Consider the following 12,252-nt stretch of genomic DNA (forward strand, 5'->3'; position numbering starts at 1 on the left):
TCGAACTCTGGGAACTCCTTGATACAACAGCACCAGACGTCACCTTCCTCACGGAAACCTGGATGAACGCCTCCTCGGCCCCCGACATAACCATAGCCATCCCGGACGGCTACAAAATCACCCGGAAGGACCGCGTCAACAAAACTGGAGGAGGAATCGCCATCATCTACAGGAACACCATCAGCGTCACGACCAACGCCGAAGACACACTCACTGCCGCCGAACAACTACACTTCCAGATCCACATCGACCCCCAGACCACCCTCAGAGGAACGCTCATCTACAGACCCCCGGGCCCACGGACACAATTCAGCGAAACCATCGCCGACTTAATCAGCCCGCACGCCCTAGCCTCACCAGAGTACATCCTCCTAGGGGACCTGAACTTCAACCTGGAGAAAAACAACGACAACAACACCACCACCACCACCACCCTGCTAGACAACCTCGCCAACCTCGGACTCAAGCAATTGGTGGACACGCCCACCCACCTCTCTGGCCACACGCTCGACCCCATCTTCTCCGCCAGCAACTACGTCTCCTTCAGCCAATCCACCCGACTACACTGGACCGACCACAGCTGCATCCACTTCACCTTCAAGAAGACCACTTCCCACCACCACACGCTACAGATCCCCCGCAGATGCTGGAGCAAAGTCACCACAGACCAGCTGACCACATCGCTGAGCCAGAACCTACCTGTCGACACCCCAGACACCAACGACGCAGCACACAATCTCGCACAGTGGATCACCAACTGCGCCGACGACCTCGCTCCACTGAAGAAACCCCCCAGGCAAGACTAGCAACAGAAAAACCTCATGGTTCACAGACGCCCTCAAAATCGCAAAGAAATCATGCCGAACCCTCGAAAAAGCTTGGCGCCACAAACGGACATCAGATAACATAACAGCCCTCAAGAGCGCCACCCGCGAATACCACCAGACGTTCCGCACCACCAAAAGGACATCGTTCAAAGAGCGACTGGACAACACACACAACAGCAAGGAACTCTTCAGCATCGTCAAAGAGCTCTCCAACCCCAGCAACAACAACATCACACCGTCGCAAGACCTCTGCAACACCCTCGCCACATTCTTCCACCGCAAGATCACAGATATACACGACAGCTTCGGACCCCAGACTCCGCCTCCAGCCACCAAACCAATGACCCCCACCACCAGCCTCAGCGCATGGACCCCCATCAGTACTGAAGACACCACCCATGTCATGAACACTATACACTCCGGCTCCCCCTCCGACCCATGCCCTCATCATATCTTCAACAAAGCCAACACCATCATCGCACCCCGCCTCTGGAACGTCATCAACAGCGCCTTCACGTCAGCCACCTTCCCTGGAAGCTGGAAATAAGCAGAAATCAACGCCCTTCTGAAGAAACCAACAGCGGACCCCAAAGACCTCAAGTACTTCCGCCCCATCTCTCTTCTCCCCTTCCCGGCTAAAGTCATTGAGAAGACCGTCAATAAGCAGCTGACTGCATTCCTCAAAGCAAACAACTCGCTCGACCCATCCCAGTCCGGATTTCGAGACAACCACAGCACCGAGACAGCCCTCATTGCAGCCACCGATGAAAATCATAACCCTGTTGGACAATGGAGAGACAGCAGCTCTCATCCTCCTGGACCTCTCGGCAGCCTTTGATACCGTCTGCCACCGCACCCTAATAACCCGCCTCTACAACACTGGGATCCAAGGAAAGGCCCTGGACTGGATCACATAGTTCCTCTCCGACAGAACCCAGAGAGTCCGCCTCCCTCCCTTCCGCTCCGAGGCCACCAAGATCATCTGTGGCGTACCCCAGGGCTCCTCACTCAGCCCAACCCTCTTCAATATCTACATGAGCTCCCTCGCCACCATCGCACGCAAACACATCAACATCATCTCCTATGCCGAAAACACCCAACTGATACTCTCCCTCACCAAAGACCCTTTCACCGCCAAACCCAACTTCCAGGACGGAATGAAAGATGTCGCAGAAGGATGAAGCACAGCCGTCTGAAGCTCAACTCGGACAAGAAGGAAGTACTTATCCTCAGACAATCCCCATCCGCCTGGGACGACTCCTGGTGGCCCATGATGCTGGGCACCGCACCGACACCCACGGACCACGCACGCAACCTGGTATTCATCCTGGACTCCTCCCTCACGATGACCAGGCAAGTCAACACAGTCTCGTCCTCATGTTTCAACACCCTGCGCATGCTCCGAAAGATCTTCCGGTGGATCCCCACCGAAACCAGAAAGACGGTCACCCAGGCCCTCGTCACCAGCAGACAGGACTACGGGAATGCCCTATACGCAGGAACCACAGCCAAGCTTCTGAAACGCCTTCAGCGCATACAGACCGCTTCCGCACGACTCATCCTCGACATCCCTCGCCACAGCCACATATCCGCCCACCTGAGAAACCTGCACTGGCTCCCCGTCAGCAAGAGGATCACGTTCAGGCTGCTCACCCACGCACACAAAGCGCTCCACAACATGGGCCCCTAATACCTCAACAACCGCCTCTCATTCTACACCCCCACCCGCCAGCTCCGCTCCACCAGCCTCACCCTCGCCACCGTCCCACGGATTCGCAAAACCACCACCGGAGGAAGATCGTTCTCCTACCTGGGAGCCAAGACATGGAACTCCCCCCCTGCACACCTACGACTGACCCAGGACCATCTCACCTTCAGGAAACCCCTCAAGGCCTGGTTATTCGAGCAATAGCGGCACCCCTCCTCCCCTTCAGCGCCTTGAGACCCTCACGGGTGAGTAGCGCGCTCAACAAATGTTTTGATTGATTGATTGATCGCCATGAAACTTTGGGAAGTTGTGGAGTACACTCCAGCGAAGGTTTCTGGCATAAACATTTTTTAAATATCGGCCCCACAGGGCCCTCATAATCTTTCGAATACTGATGTACGCACAAGACGGAAAAACAAAAATTTGTGTATCCACAAGCACTCTTAATAAATAAACAGAATTAAAACACCATTCATCCGATCGCCAGTAAACTTTGGGAAGTTGTTGAGTACACTCCCGCGAATGTCTCTGGCATAAAACATTTTTAAATATCGGCCACCTAGGGCCCTCAATCTTTCGAATACTGATGTACGCACTCGACGGAAAACCAAAAAATCGTGTATCAACAAGAATTTGAATAAATAAATAGAAGTAAAACGACACTTTGAAATGTTTTCCATATTAAAATGAATACATTTCAATAAAAATGACACAATGTAAATTGAATGTTATCATAACGAGTTTCCTTGAATTTCCTTTCTTCGGAGATCGCAGCAACGCACGACGGGTAAGCTAGTATATAATAAAATAAGTAACCTTACACCTACAAGTCAGGACTATTGGCTTTGCCAATGGTTAGTAGTTGCATAAAATAAATATACAATGTGCAAACACAGCTCTGGCTTCATTTTATATAATATTGAAAATGCTTCAGTTTGTGTGTGAGAGATTGTGGCGTAAGGACCTGTGCTGCCGACTTTGGAGCTGGGGAAGGATGTTCGAATCTCGGTCGGCTCAACATCCTGTTATTCTGGGCAAATGGCTTATGCTCCCCGTGCCTACCAAAAAATAAGTTTATATGTCCCTGTTGGAGCTCATGCAAAGTGCTTCAAGTTCGCGCAATATAGAACTGCAAAAAAAAAGTTACATCAAACGCAAATAAAATGTTTGATGGAGAGCCCCAAAGGGACCCGTCTCAGTACCTGCTCTTTAGAGCTGTCGGTGGTGAGCACTGGCAGGACCCAGCCCACTTAAATCCCTGCCCGTAGCCGTAGATAAAGAAGGATACAATTACCCTGTAGAGCTCCGTTTAGCGTTTACTGATCCTAGGGGAATGAATTAACCTGCAGCGTGGAAGGTCCGCACTGATCTTGGAAGCAGCAGTAATTGCATGAACCCGTCGAGCTATCTTGCAGCAAGTACCAGCTGAGCAGAGAAATGCGGCGGGCAAAAGGGTTCGATTATCTGCCAAATTTAAAAGTGCTTAGAAATTAGGTAAACACCGTTGTTAGGCGCTACCAATAATGACAATTTACACGACTGCCCTGGACAACCTTTAACCCGCTCGCGTCAAAGGAAGGCAGTAAAATAGGACAAAGGAGAGTATGGGGAAATAATGAGAGAAAGAAAATGGGGAAGGGGGTGTAGAGACATATAGAGAAAGGCCTGGGAGGGTGGGGAGCGGGAGTGAATCGCAAAGATGATAGGAAGAGAAATTAAACCCCCTGCAGGGGCCCGTGTGCGCTATAAGGAATGCAGCTGCCTTCACGAAAGTGAAAGCGACATTTCCCAGGGAAAGTAACATGATCCACAAGAGATTGCAGCCTGCGCACCGCTGCTCCCTCCCGACAGCAAAACGCTATGGGAGTGCACATTTTAGGGAGAGGTGCGACATGCACCCGCCTAGCTGCTAAGAATGGATCATTTACAGTATGTATCATTGCCATAGCTAACTAAAACAGTATCTTGAAAGTCTGCATTATAGTTTTAAGGATACCAAGTGAACTTTATGGATAATATAGTAGATTAGAAATTAAATTGCTTGCACGATCTAGCATTATTCTCCTGGAATATGCATGGTTTATGAAAGAAGTAGGATGTTGAGTCCTTCGAGGAGATATTCTCCAAATCGGCTATAACACTGCTCCAGGATACTTGGTTGTGGTTCGCCTATGTGGGTTCTCTATGCCGTGAAGTAGGCATCTGTAGTAAGGCTTGCCTAATTTTCGGTTCCAGAAATGCCCCGTCACCAAATAATGTATGCACTCTGGAGCTCCTGAAACTCCAACTTCAAGAGTTAGAACTCAAAGAATCACTGAACAGTTCAATCAAAAGTTCTCAATGTCACTTTTTGAGAACCTAGTCCTGTAGGATAATCCAATAAAGAAAGGCATTATTAAAATATGATATTAACTGCAACCAATCTCTAGACAGCTAGGATTACCGCCTAAATCTGTCTTTTGAAGTTTGCAAACCATACTGCTGTTTGGGCGGGGTAGGTGGCAACAATGAGGGTGGTAGGCCATTGGGGGGGGGGGGGGGGGAGACAACAGCTGTGTGAAAAAAAGTGCTATGATGTGGGCAGTAGTGGCCACATCAGAGTGCTTTTTCTCAACATTGCAGGAGGCAACACAGAGGGAGGGGGCAGGAAGCAATACGGAGAGGAGGCAGTATGTAACACAAAGGGGGTAGAGGTATACAAGGGAGATAGCCGATAAGCAACCACTCTCATACTTAAAAACAAAGAAAAAAGTAGTTTCTAAATATTTAGCATAAGATGGATACAAATAATGTGTCCATGCCATGCTTTAGGGAAGGGACAAACACAAAAATAGGAAGGAGGCCTACAGCAATCAAAGGTAAGCAATGGGCAGCCTGTACGCCCACTGTTCAAAAATGAAAGATCTTGTAAGAGACAGCAAACAGCGGTCTTAGAGGAATCTATAAACCTAGGGTAGGCTGCTTTGGTATTAACTGCTCTCCCTCAGCTTATGTTTAAGCACAGTTTCCAGTGCTACTAAGTCTTATGGTACTGGCTTACATTTTATCTTGTTTTTGGTGTTAACTGCGGTGAAAAGAAGTCTAGAAAAACTATTTTCCTGGATTATTTCACAATTTGTGATAACATGGGCAACTGTTACAAAGCAGCTGCGGGTGTTCTAAATGTGCCAGTTAGGAAATCAAACCTATGCCTTTAGCCTCTTTGGGGAAGTGAAACTTTTTTGCAAACCTATGTCAGTGCATTAAATGCCTGATTATTGTGGAGGGGGTGAGAGCAGTTAGGAACTGTAATTTCTGTTTTCGAGCAATTTGCATCATAATCATTCCATTCAACTTCCCTTTCAACCATGATGGGGTGTTTCCCACCATAGGGTTCATCATCATCATTATTGTCTGAGATAGCCGATCCTCTTGAGGGGAGTTAATTCTACAAGGATCCAGTGTGGATGAGACACCAATTTATCAAGTGCCCTGGAGATAGAAGGATCTATAATCTCAGAAGTGTTCAAAGGTTTCTTCGTACGAAAATGTGTTGAGGTATCAACAAGAAGCATCTATTCCTGTAGTGCTCCAGCATATCCTGCTTCATAAAGTACTTTGTCCCCTGCAAGGTGCAATAGGGGACAGCCTAGAAATAAACCAGTCATACTTGGTACAACTGTTGCCACACTACCAAAAAGGAGGCAACCACTCAAAATCTACATTCTTGATTTATTGTTGTAACCCAGATTGAGATCAGGCCCAGCATGAGAGCCATTCTATGCATACTGTGTGCATCCTTTTATTTATGTTATGGTGTCCCACACTAATGGCCCAGACTGTCTCCTAGCCTCAAATGGTTTAGGCCAGAATAGGAAGCATTATACGCATCCTTCTGCTGGATGAGTGGCTGAAAGTGTTGTGCTTCTCTATCCAAGGAAACTTAAAATTACAAGTGCTATGTCGGAGTGCCAAATAAATGTTGGTTCCTATTTATCTTTTTCTTGCTTTTTCTGTTAACCTTCTCCACAAAGTACTGCTGGGACCAAAGTATGGCTAATTGTTAATCAGAAAATGGCTGCAAGCATGAGAAAAGGCAAAGCTGTGATAACATCATACGAGAATCTCAATACTAATAAATACTCAGATGTAACTATATCCATAATATTTTCCAAAGAAGAACACGAATAACATAATGCGAAGTTATGCCCAATTTATAAAGCATTTACCGATTATTGGAGAAAAAGGATAGTCTCTCGCTGGAATTCAGTAACAACTACAATTATGGTCATTAACAGAGCATCTCTACTAATAGTATTCAATTTTTAGAAGGCGTAAGAGTGATTTTCAAAGATGTTTAAATCATCAGAGATTGAGAGTTTGAGATATCAGGCATGGATGTATTATTTTTCCTAATTACCTTCAGGTACAGATATAACCCCCGAGTGCATAATTATAATTTCAGGAACAATGATTCTAGGAGTAAAAATAATAGACATCTACTAAATAAGATCCCCCAAAATTAATTAATACAATTTTAAATTTTCATGTTAAAGGATATTAAATCTCTAGGAGCTCTGTGTTCAAGTGTAAGATGAGCTGCAAAGTCATCTGTGACATGATTTGGATCTCCTCCGGGCAATGCTGCACATATAGGACATATCTGAAATGACAAAAATCACAATACTTACAACACATCATTTTACAGTCTTACAAAGACCAGTTACAATAACTGTTTATTCCACGTCAACTGATCTTGACTACACACCAAAAGCAACATTTTCTCACAGAGCTGTGTAAGGTGTAAAACAGTTCCTTGTTATTTAATTCCCCAATGCAAACCTCCTAAACTTTATGGTTGTTTTTTTAAGTTCACATTTCATTGCAATATGAAATTAAAGAAATAAATAAAGAAAAGTGAAATTATTGAAGTGTAGAATATCAATTCGGAGGCCTGTTGTCAAGGATGCAAAATGTGAAGAACCTGAGTTGCAAAATGCTCTCCGATTATTTGACAGCATTTGTTTGCAGAAACAACGTAGCGTCTGAACCACTTTTGTGGGTCTATATGCATCTTTCTTTCCTGTTCTCCAACAAATTCTCATTGATGGTCTTAAACCAGCTACGTTCCATAGCGCACCCTCTTGATATCTGCCACACACAAAGAGCAAACTATCTTGCATAAGAGAGCTTCACATAGGCTGACAGTAATGTTGTACTTTAAAAGGTGAAGTAGTCAAGAGAGTCAGGTAAAAAGAATGCAAGTTTACCCACCAGACTCATGGTGAGGTCAAACCAGTTTTGTTTATCACCTTGGACTCTGGACATATAAAGTGTTCCATTATGTCCATGGCGCTATCTTCATTGGGAGGAGTGAGGTTGCACACTGAAAGGTGTACAAATGTACACAGCAGGTGACAGTGAACAGGCTGGAGAAAAGGTGCTGGGGGGCCAGAGGGGACATGATTGACATTCAAAATTGGGATATGAAAATTCACTGTTAAAGTTCAGTGGTAGGCTGGTCTATACATACATAAAACTCCAAGCACTGCATTTGAGCAAAAGACAAGGCAAAAGGGTGCTAAAAAGAAATGTGTAGAGTAGGAAACATCTAGGATCTCAATTTGAAGTATAGGCCATAAAAGCATACGAAGATAACATCTCTATACCAACGTGTTTTAGTATCACTATGGGGCGAAACGGGGAGAAGTCAAGGGAACAGTCAAAATTAGATAAATACACAGTCTGAAAGTGGTAGCTCCATGATGACTGTGCTCAAATACATACACTGGAGAATAAAGGTTGAAGACTAACAAGGGAGGATACACAAAACACTAGATATGAATAACAATATTTGGAAAGTACTGAAGACCTACTATGGAGACAAGACTTACAGGAGATGACAACAAAAGTGATGGAATTGGAACAGTGAATCTCCGAAGCTGAATGAATGTATTATGTACACGTAGAAGACATAGGTTATGAAACCTAATGGGTTATTTGTCTCACCTTGACTAAAGAAGATCAGAGGCATCGGAAAAACGAGTCCACCAAAGTAAAGGAAGCCAGAGAGGTTGTGGAGTACATATTGATGAGATTAGGTTACATAAGGAGGGATGCCTAATGAGTATCACCAGGACGTAGGGCTGGAGGGAGCATCAGGGCAGAATTAAAAGGTGCTAACCTGCAATATTCGCTCACTATCAAGGGTCCCTTCAGTACCACATGTGGGAACCATGAACACTTCTCCAGCAGAAAGACAAGTATTTCATACATAACAAAACTGCATATGTAGAGGCAAGATTTGCGCTTTTCCTCTTAACAAATTCAAAAAAGCATTACAAAAAATAGATATTCCAAGTGGGTTTAAAAATACATAGAGTTTCACTGCTTTTCGATTTTTCAGTCTTTTAAAAGAGAAAATAACCAAAGAAAACTAATGCCTTACTCGTGCCAGCTACTATGAAGCATATTATGCAGGCGGATTGTTTGGAAAGTACAGATATCGCCACAAACAGCACGGCAATATAACCCAGGAACAACACATTTCCATGACGTGATGGCAATTTGCTTCTACTATCAAACTGGTATGATACTCCTCACTGACAGAGCTCCTCTGGTAAGGTGAAAACCAATAAGCTGACATACATTATGCGCTATATTTCAGTTAGCCATGGTTAGGTGCATGTACTTAAAATTAAATTGTGCCTTCCTGTGCAAATATAAGGCTTAATGGAACGTTGGAGAAAGAAAGGATCTCTTTCATACCCAAAGGAGGGAATTTAAGCATATGAGCAGTCATGTTCGTCTTTAGCACGATTTTCTGGATTCTCTGTTTTGTACCCTTCAGGACCCTATCAGGTGATGTCGCAGTGGGTGACACTGAAGAGAGAGAAAGACCCTTTGCCTTTGACCCTTTGTAATGGTTTTTTGCGGAATAAACGTTGTACTTGTACCAGCTTGTTGGAGTTCCACCGTTGCAGAGATTGGCAAACCTGATCAACACTAGATCCTCCAAATGACCATTGTTGTAAGGGGCACATATTTAGTTTGGCATGAGGTACTATAGCTATGCATGAAGCCATGTTTCCTAGGAGAACTGAACTGTCCTCACAGATATTTATTTTGAGGCTGAAATAGTGGCACAAGAATTTTGAAAGTTTGAAATCTGGCTGCATTTGGGAAGCAACTCCTGCCTGACATATTCGAATAGCTTTTAAAGTATAGCTGTATCAGTAGTAGTTGTAGGTGTGATTTTACTGCCTTTATTGTAAAACCTAGGTTGTGCAGTAAATTGATTGTTGTTTGCATGCTTTGTAAAAGTTTAATTCGTGTTGCTTTTGATAAGCCAAATATGGAAAAATGTGTATATTTTGACCTCTTAAATGGGCTGCTACAACTTCCAGACATTTGGCAAATATTCGGGTTGGCGTTCGGTGGGCTGTGGTAACCCTGAATTGTAGCACTTTGAATTGAAGGTGCTGTCTGTTGAAGGCAAACCTGAGATATTGCCAGTGTGCTGGGTGAATTGGGATGTAGCAATATGCATCCTTTAGACCCAATGCTGTCATGAAATCTCCATTTTGGAGAAGTGGAATTATATCTTGAAGAGTGACCATATGAAACTGTTCTGATAGGATATACTGGATCATAAGTCTGAGGTCTAATATGGGTCTTAGAGTTCTGCCCTTTTTAGGAATTAGAAAGTAAAGGGAGTAAACTCTCTTGCCCGGTTGTTGTATTGGTATTAATTCTATTGCTCCTTTTTAGGTCGAAGCCTGCGTTGCAGCACATGCGCTGCTGCAGGCAAAGAGATATTGTGAGGAGGGGATTTCAGTATGGCGTGAAGCCACGTCCCTTTTTTTCCATTGACAGGCCTCTCGAAACGGAGGCCTGCCATTGGAAAAAGCTCCTGTTTAGCAGATTTGTCTGCTCTGGATACCGCCTCTCGAGGACTCCATGACCTGCCTCACGGTAGCACGACAATATTTTTAGAAATATAGTGCCTTGGCAAACATGAGGCAGGTCAGGGAGTCCTGGAGGGGCGGGATTCAGTATCCTGTTCACGCCCCCTTTTTTTTGTGTGCGTGCGCTTTTCGTCATTGTTGCCTCGTTCTCCTTGGTGGAAGGAGGCATTGCAGTGTACGCAAATGAGGGCTTTCACGGCCGCGCAGCTTTACTGCCGCGCGGCCAATGCTTGTTTTTTACTGTGGTAACGGTAGTAGTAGTTGGAGGCGAACGACCCGCTCTGTCAGTGCGGTAAGCAGACTCGCCGACTCACAGTTAAGGAGCTCTCGGGCAAGCGTCTTGCAAGCCAGCTACTACACCGGCCTTTCCGGCTCCTTACCCGTACTGGGAGGATGGGGGACCGCACCCGCCTTGGCTGAGGAGGCCTCAGCGTTCCCTGTCAGGAGGATCGCGCGCTAGCCACGGGCCCGCGGTGACAACGCCTTCGCAGCCTCAGGGCCCTCCTCCGCCAAGCCATGTCCCTCCTCCGCCAAGCCATGTCTCTCGGCCCCCTTCACGCCGTCGGACCGCTCGAGCTGGTACTTTGGGCCGGTGTACCGCAACGAGGCGCAGGCGCGGCTGCAGGGGCAGCGGCACGGCGTCTTCCTGGTGCGGGACTCGTCCACGTGCCCCAAAGACTACGTGCTGTTCATGTCCGAGAACTCGCGCATCTCCCACTACATCATCAACTCGCTGCTGCCTTTGAGGCGCTTCAAGATCGGCGACCAGGAGTTCGACAACCTGCCGGCGCTGCTCGAGTTCTACAAGATCCACTACCTGGACACCACCACGCTGACCGAGCTGGCCGCCAGGTAACACCCGGGCTGGGAGGGAGTGTGGGCAGGCAGTGCTTGGGTGCTGGAAAGGGCTGACATGATGTCGGGGTCTGCATCAGGGCAGCCAGTCGTAATGGTATTTAAATAGCACGTACTACCCCCTGACGAGGCCTTATCAGATGACCCCTTGTTTAGGTTTAGGTATCAGCACGTATGCGCTATCTGCGAGACCTGTTGCATTTAATACAAATTACTTTTTCCCACCCCCTGCCTGCCATAGGTTCAGTCTTCTTGGCTGCCTCCTAACTCGTTTGCTCAGCCGATACCTCACTTCAGTTTAAGGCTGAAGATCACCGGCCATGCACAGTTTACTCACTCTCACGTTCCTTTGTGTCCTTTAGGATAACTATATTTTTTTAAGGAGTTACTTTTCGCCCGTCGTGTACCTCTATCAGCACCTCCACCCGGTCTGCTTTTTAATTGTTGCTTTCCACCTGTGTCTTTCTGCCCGTGTTTTTAAATGTAGTGTTCACCCTATGCGAGTTTCTTTAGTGCTGCTAATTAACTAACTTCCATTGGAACATCCACCCCGTCTGCACTCACTTCCATTGTTGGCACATCCACTGCACTCGGCCCCTCAGCGTGTAAGGCAACGCGAGCAAAGTTGTTAATTACTGAAATTTGGGAGGAGCCTCTTTAAATGTGTGCATAGCATTGTCGTCATTTTACTGAATAAAAAATGAACGTCTGCATTGACGTTTACTTTTCAGTAAGAAACTGACTAAGAGCACCTACCGATATGGCAGTGATCCTACGTAACCCTGGGCGAAGCACTACGCTCCGCTCGCGGAGTTTTTGCAACTTCGCACTACGCGAGCGGCACGTAGCACAGTGCGAACATGCGTAGTGCAGCGTAGCGTAGTGCAGCGCTCATTTTTTACTTGTTCGCGGTCCT

At 46.2% G+C, this 12,252-nt stretch overlaps 1 protein-coding gene across 1 annotated transcript in view; it reads right to left on the reverse strand.

Moving 5' to 3' along the window:
• The window catches only part of KCMF1 (potassium channel modulatory factor 1), a 251,875-nt gene that overhangs the window by 105,119 nt on the left and 134,504 nt on the right, over positions 1 to 12,252 (reverse strand). Inside the window, exon 4 of the mRNA XM_078676369.1 lies at positions 7,076 to 7,177. Coding sequence (XP_078532495.1) covers positions 7,076 to 7,177 — 102 coding nt within the window. The remainder of the gene's footprint in view (positions 1 to 7,075; positions 7,178 to 12,252) is intronic.

The sequence above is a fragment of the Lissotriton helveticus genome, chromosome 2_1 (genome assembly GCF_964261635.1).
Source record: "Lissotriton helveticus chromosome 2_1, aLisHel1.1, whole genome shotgun sequence".
NCBI classification, from domain to species: Eukaryota; Metazoa; Chordata; class Amphibia; order Caudata; family Salamandridae; genus Lissotriton; species Lissotriton helveticus.